We start from the raw sequence: 7,672 nt of genomic DNA, 5'->3' as shown, positions 1-7,672 counted from the left end.
ACCTTCTGCTATAAAAGTGTTATTTTACAAAATAATTTGTAACAGCTTGTTTTCTTTCACATGGATTCTGCTTGTTATTGTTATTATGACACATGGAAATTGAAAATTGTCCATGATTTTATGTTGATGTGGACTGAGTTTAAGCCTAAATGAATTTGCAGTGTGCTTTAACTGTAAAGGAGGCCAAGAGCAGGAATAGAGGGGTTTAGTTCCAGGACACAGGCATTGCTCAGACTCCAGGAGGTGTTGTGGACTAACAGTGGAGAAACAGTGTCTCCTTGATTAACCCCAGGGATTTACCTGTCCTGGAACAGCCAGGGTCCACATGGGCCATTAAACAAAATATTACCGCAAGAGTTGCATAATAGTTTGTTTAATGGCAAATGTAGCCTTGCACTTGATATTCAGTGAAATGTGGCTGTTTGTGTTAAACACTATTAATCCACAGTTCACTGGACAGATAATAGCCATGTGTTGGGTACAGAAAGCAGAATCAACTCTTCTTTCCATATTAAGTTCACTTAATGGTTACAGAGCCTCTTCTTATAAATTTCAACTTTTCCCTGATACATTCTCCACTGGTGCAATTTCATCATTCTAGTTTTAATCACCTCTATATTCATCATGTTTGTTAACTTTCACTTCACATACATGAAAAGCAGATTTGGCCACAGTTCAAGCAGCAGATGTTCTGTCGCTGCTTTTGGTTTGGGATCTGTGAACCCTGCAAAAAAAAAAAAAAAAAGTAGAACTCAGAAGTTATGCCTGCAGTGTATATGATTCAATGTTTGATCAGTATAACCAAATCCATTTTCCTCTGCATTTTATTCACTACCTCTAATCAAAGCAGTGGGACTTTGAAAGTTGATGTGCCACTCTTACCTTGGCAGATTTCCACTGCGAGACATTAGAGTCAAAATGAGGAAAAGGAATCCCACAAAAGCAGCCAGAATTATCCAAAATATTATAACAATTGAATCTGCAAGGGAAGAGGTAATGTAACTGTTATCTAATTATATCACAACAAGAGGGAATATACGATTTCTGTAAAGCATGAAGATACTTACATTTATTGTATTTCAGCTTGCTCTCATCCACAATTACTGGATCAAGATAATCATAGTAGTATTCATAGTCCCATTCATAGTGGGCAGCATTGGTAGAGTTCTCCATTATGGTTGTCATCTGAGTTTAGGAGAGTACTAATGGTCTCTCGCTCCAAAAATCTGGTAGTAAAAAGAGTAATCATGTATCCACAGATGGCTGAAAGTGGTGAAAAACAAAATTCCAGTAGTTTCTTTCTACCGCCTGTGGAAGCTGATCGCGGATATTTCAGCAAACTTGGATAAGGGTCCTACCACAGTCTGCACCCACATGTAGGCTATGTCTGTCTCCTCCTATCAATTCAATGCATGCAGTGTCCAGGTTTGGCCATAGGATGGAGATATTCAACAGGATGACAGAAAGGGGAAATTGAGTGGAGTGGATTAGGGGAAAGTGGCATCATCAGTGAGCACATTTTAATCTGTTGATTGTCAGGAAATGCAATAAACTCTGTATCTTCATCTGAGCCTCAACTGAACATTTTCACATAGGCTCAACTTGTTAATAACTTCTTATTGGTTTCATTATACTATTGTTAGTTGGGGGGAGCAGGGGAGTCCAAAGTAATGTCTGAATTTTGCTGCATGGGCCTGAACCATAGACTGTAAAACCAGAGTGGGTTTGTTATTTGCTTATTTTTTTTATGTGCATAGTTCAGTGCCATGCCTGCTTTGCTGAGTGGGTCTAATCCAATGCACCTTATTATAGCAGATTTTTAATGTTTGTTTTGTTTTTGATTTTATTTTACTAACTTTGTCAAGAAATGTGTTTGTTATTATTATTATTAGTAGTAGTAGTAGTAGTAATAGCAGTAGTAGTTTCTGAAGTCACGGTACTACACACTCCGATACACTAGGGGGCGGTCGTCTTTACAAGCTGGTTTGTGACCAGCTCAAAATAAAAACAATGTCAGAAGAAGAAGGGGAGGTTTGGGAAACAGGAAATTGTCGAAGATCATTTTACTACCATCCGCGGCATAACACTCCGGTTGAGTTCAGCGGAACAGAGCAGCATGGACGCAGACGTGTGTGCAGGTTTACTTGCTTCAGTGATCGCCTGGTACAAAACAAGACAGTTAACACTAGACAACCAGATAGAAACCCGGAGACGAAGCCGCCGCCGGCTGCTGCAGGCAGCTCAGCGTCTGCGGCTGGAGAAACTACGAGAAACATGGAGGCAGAGAGAAAAACAACATAAACAGAGTCGGCTGCATCGCCTCTACGCTCATGACAAATGGATGAAGGCGGTAAGTGTCTATAGAGCCAATGCAATATGTTAAAGATTTCAAATTGATGTATTGGTCATGCTAATTAGCTGAATTTAATATCTGGGAATGTTATTAAAGCAGGTAAATTGTTTGAATGATAGTACGGCTGGGCGATATGGACTAAATATCACGATATTCCTAATGATTTCGATATCGATATATAATATTTGCAAAATATTTGCGAAGTCATGTTAAGTAATCAAATTGATATTAAGTGCATTTAACTGCATAATAATATTAAGTATGATAGTGTAATGAAGTGTAATTTTCAAATAATGTTCCCTTTTTGTTTCAGATTTAATTTTGTGAGAGATTTTAATTAGTAGACTTAGGTAACAGAATTGTGTCATGATAACCCAATATCCTTATAAGATAAACATAATATTAAATTATTGCCCACCCCTAAATGTAAGGGCAATCTGCTGTTCACAAAATCAATTTAATTTCTTACTTGATGCATTACCAAGCTGTGAAATAAACAGAATGTTCTGTATGTCTCATGGCCAAATCTTTAGAGCCTCCTTTTGCTTACCTTTCATTCCCTGCCCACTAATTCCTGTGCTTCATGCACTTGTTTCTCCGTGTCAACCAGATCGCGCATCATTTCCTGAGGGATCGTACGCGTCGCAGACCCAAGGTGTGGTTCTACCCCAGGACCAGCGACTGGTGGGAGAACACGGCGGCTTCCTTCACGCACGACCAATGGCTGCAGCACTTCAGAGTATCGAGAGGCACTTTCTCGTACCTCTGCGCCGCGCTGAAGCCGCAGCTGAAACGACAGGACACCACCTACCGCCTCTGCATCCCCCTGCAGAAGAGAGTGGCTCTGGCGCTCTACAAGCTGGCCAACCCCTGCGACTACAAAACGGTGGCGGATCTCTTCGCTGTGGGCGTGGCGTCCGTCTGCCGCTGCGTGCACGAGTTCTGCACCGCGGTCATCGCGGTGCTTAAACCGCAGCTCGTTGTGGCGCCGAACCGCGCCGAGCTCTCGGACATGGCGGACTGTTTCTACCAGACGTACGGGATCCCACGGTGCGTCGGTGTGATAGACAGTATTCACATTCCTATCATCAGACCGCCACACTACCAGTCTGAGCAGCCCAACAGAGAGGGTTACCTTGCTATCTTACTGCAAGCAGTTGTAGACGGCAAAGGTGCGTTCTGGGATTTGAACATGGGTAGCCCGAGGTGGGTGAACGATTCCGGCGGATTCGGACAGTCGTGGGCGTGTGACGACTTCCCCGGCAGGATGCTCAACATCTGCGGCACCGACGGCGGCCGCTTCATCCTCGGTGACGCCGGGTATCCCGCCCAAACCTGGCTCCTCAAACCGTACCCCGACACCGGCTGGCTGACCGCAGAGCAGCAGCTGTTCAACACTCAGATTAGTCAGGCGCACTGCGTGGCCGAGCACGCGTTCGGGAGGCTGAGGGGCAGGTGGAAGTGTCTGAGCAAACGAAACGACTGCAACGTGGAGGTCGTCAAGGACATGGTGGAGACGTGCTGCGTGCTTCATAATCTCTGTGAGAAGAACATGGACGCCTTCCTCCCAGAGTGGATCACCCTCGACCAGCTTCAGCCTGTGAACGGAAAGCTTCAGAGGGACAGCGAGTCTGACTCGTGGCTCGTTCTGCAGCAGTTCATGCAGGAAAATGCACAATAATTTCCTCACTTTATCGCCCACCACCAATAGCAATGATGAATTTAAAGAATGTTATTTTTTTCTCTTTTCATTAGAGAGTGTTAGTGGTTTAACACCTGTGTGGAACTAAAATACTTCTGGTTCTAGCCATAACATTTTATTTTGTTTAACCTACTTGCAGTGTAAACAACAGTGTATATTTAGCCATAGCCAACTACTTTCTGAGACTCCTCATTTACTAAGAAGTTTGTCTAGTGATGGGTGATGGGCCACAACAGGCTCTTTACCACTAATATTATATATATTATATTATATTAATATAACACATTATACAGAATAAGGGGAATTTCACTGATAATTCAATCTAATTCATTACCATCTCATCCTTAAGTATAGCCAATTCCCACAAAGTTTTTGCTTTACTTAGTAGAGATTTGGTATCTAGTGCATTGTTTTGATTTGCACCCTTCACATTTCACATTTAAGGATGTAAAACAATGCTATGAATTGAAAGCTTTCTTTTTCCAACAGTATCCCTTATAGCTTTGGGGACAATTTTTAATCAACGCAAGCCTTAGCCTTAATTAATTCATCAAAGAATCAGTTGAATCTTCTCTGGATGACATCACTTGGACAATTTCACAGTAAAAAAAAAAACATCAAACCAAACAAAAGTTGTGAGGCTGTTGACAGGTTTTGGATATGGATGGAATAATGAATAATTTATGAAATTATCTTTTGTGATGTGAATTTATCTTTTCACCAGGATACAAGCTATTGCATGCACAGTAGTGCATGTAAACGCTCTCATCAGGAAAAGTTTGAATAACTGGAAACATAAGCAACATGTTTTCCTTTAATTTACAGTTTAAAGTAAACAGAAAATACACAACTACATATTTATTAACAAATGTGATGCAAGGGTGTTGCAGAAAAACGTTAATTGTGCAAGTGCGGCCTGCTGGTTTTATGAACTGAGTGAATATGCTCTTTAGAGACAAAAGGTATTTGCTCTGCACAGCAATGGGCAGAAAGTCATACCCCACTAAAACGCCACTTCTGTTGTGCAGCACGGCCAGATTTTTGACTTTGTAGTAAAAAAAAAAATGGCAAAACAGATAAATCACCATCAAAAAATGCACTGTTCTCAAAAGAAATGGTGTCCAGTACCTATTTGGCATAGTAATGCCTTTACAGAGTGGCAGGGTCCTTTGCAATAAGCTTCGCAATTTGCGCCAAGCAGGAAGTCAGCAGCTCATTGTCCTTGCTCCGAGCGTCCATCTCCTCCCGCCTCAGCCTCTCCTCCCTCTCTGCCTCTTCCCGCCTCAAAGCCGCCTCCTGCTGCATCTCCTCACGCCGCAGCTTGGCCTCCCGCTCCCACTCCTCTCTCCTCAGCTCCTGCTCCTTCTCCAGCCACTGCTTGTGGCACTCTGTCATGGCGTTGAGGAACTCCTTCGTAGTGTCGCTGTCAGGCCTCCGTTTGCGAGTCTCTGCAAGCACACAGCAGCTGTCAGACATTTGCTTTTTCTTTTTATTTGCCTTTTTAATTAGTACAAAAAAGGAGAGAGATGCTGGTTGCGCTCTGATGATCCAGTATTAGTGCAGGTGCATGGAATAAAACCTCAGTATTCATAATACATTTAAGCTATCTAGTCTTTTCTTTTTATACTTGCACCTTTTCAGTTCAGCACCTTATATTCTTTTTGTAATAAATTTGATTATTTTTTCCTTTTTTTTTTTGGCAGTGTGTGGATCATACCTTGTTCCTGTTACATTTTTAATTAATAAAATGTATAACAGAGGTTCCCAAGCTTTTTAGCAGGGTATCCCATATTGAGGTCAGACTATTCCTGTGAACCCAACTGTGAAAATATTGTGTTTACATTGTGTTGATGACCAGTGACAATTTAGGGAGGCAGTGGATTCTTTGGAGCTTTGGTTTGGTCCATTTCAAAATAAAAACTGCATATTATGACAGTCATTTTGTTTGATGATGATTTTTTTTTCCAAGGAACCCCACTGAAATATCAGGTGTGTTTGACTTACCAGATCTGATCCTAGGAAGTATAAGATGTGTTCCTCTTCTAACTGCAGGAGATGCGCCGCTCTCTATGGAGTGCGATTTGTCTGTAATATTAATACACAAAGCATATGCCATTGGCTAAATTATACCAGCTGACTGTATCCAGATACAACCTTAATGTGAAGCGAAGCCTTATTTGCTCTCACAGGGTTTCTTCTGGCCCCAATACGGGGCTAAAAGCACCGACAGGCCAAACGGTGCCATAAGCCCCGCTGTGGAGAAACAGCTAGCTTAACCCGGGGCAGCTCTAAACGACCGTTGGTTATCTTTCAACGCTCCCATTCACCTGCTGGGAAGCGTTTTTGACTAGTTTAGGTTACATTCCTTCTTCTAAAGCCAAAGGGCACTCGGGTCATTTTATACTCGTTTTGAGCTAAACAAACATAAGAAATTCACCGGCTTAGTTAACCTACCTCCTGGCTGGGTCAAAGACCTGTTCAGACATTTGGGTATCTCGCAGGTCTCTGCCTCCAGCTGACCCTCTCCTCGTCCTCCAAGCACACTGTCCATTAACTCGAAAAAGGGGAAATTCTTCCTCCCGTCCCTCTTGACCGTCTTATACAGGTGCCTCATCTTTTTCAGTTTTTCCCTAACCTGGGTAGTTGTGCGTTGAATCCCCAACTTGGCCAACTCATCTACCATGAACTGAATGACTTCTTCATTACGACAGACGCCCTCCATTTGTTGCTGTACGTTATCGTCAGCCCATATGTTTAGCAAGGCTTTTGTTTCACCCATAGACCAATACTGACGGCTGTTACCGGCCATGGTGAAGGCCTGCCCGAAAGCACCGAGGAAGCCCGACTGAACTCCACAGATGCGCCCGCAAAAAGCAAAAAATTGGTGACAAGTATCTGGCTACATCTAGCTTGAGCAGTGGAAATGCTCCAGAAGGCACAGGCACGCACGGGCACGCACTAGCACGCATTGATGCTGCCTTCAGGTGCTCCTCGTAAGCTCTCATTCATTCCCAAGAACGGATACAACTTGTCGCGCATTCCAGTGCATTTGGTGGGAAATAAGAATAAAATGAGTCTGTTGTTTTCTTTTAGAAATCAAGTGGTACAAAGCAACTTTGTGCTGCTGCAGTAACATGAAGAGAAGAAAATATACACCAGGCATGTAATCATTGTTTCATTTTGTATTTATATTTTTTTGCCAAAAGTTGCTGTGTAGACACTGAAAGGAAAAGGAAGCTGATAGCTTGCATCCAGCCCCTATTTCTGGGTATCATGTCATCATGATGTGCAGTGGGCAAAAAAATAAATAAATAAATGTAGACCATAATTGCTGTATTGGCAGGTTGCAAGATATTAAAACAAAGGTTAATTGACCAAATCACAAACAAAAATTATGAGTAAAAATATCATTGTTGTGAAAAACTTCCTCAGGTCTGTACCTCCTTTACTGTGATAATGGCTATGTTATGTCCCTAGAAGGTGGGCCACTTGTTTACTACTGATGTACTTTCTAAGGCAAAGCCAGTCGTTGGAATACATTACATTTGCCATCATTTGATGACACGGCTTCTATGCTCTTGTCTTCCTTCAAGACACACACCAAACGTCATATCCCT

General features: G+C 42.4%; 1 protein-coding gene across 1 annotated transcript; it reads right to left on the bottom strand.

The window, feature by feature from the left end:
• Nucleotides 1–4,490: 4,490 nt before the first annotated feature.
• LOC139642347 (uncharacterized) lies at nt 4,491–6,973 on the bottom strand. Its single transcript, XM_071517150.1, has 3 exons — nt 6,510–6,973; nt 6,060–6,140; nt 4,491–5,503 (listed from the first exon to the last, which is right to left on the bottom strand). The coding sequence occupies exons 1-3, from the start codon at nt 6,862–6,864 to the stop codon at nt 5,205–5,207; spliced, it is 735 nt and encodes a 244-aa protein (XP_071373251.1). The 5' UTR covers nt 6,865–6,973; the 3' UTR covers nt 4,491–5,204.
• Between the last annotated feature and the right edge of the window lie 699 nt (nt 6,974–7,672).

Source organism: Centroberyx affinis, unplaced genomic scaffold (genome assembly GCF_046629955.1).
Source record: "Centroberyx affinis isolate AG114_WGS23_722 - 3 ecotype Tasmania unplaced genomic scaffold, CSIRO-AGI_Caff_v1 ptg000466l_1, whole genome shotgun sequence".
Lineage (NCBI taxonomy): Eukaryota > Metazoa > Chordata > Actinopteri > Beryciformes > Berycidae > Centroberyx > Centroberyx affinis.
This window is presented reverse-complemented; position numbering and strand designations above follow the sequence as displayed.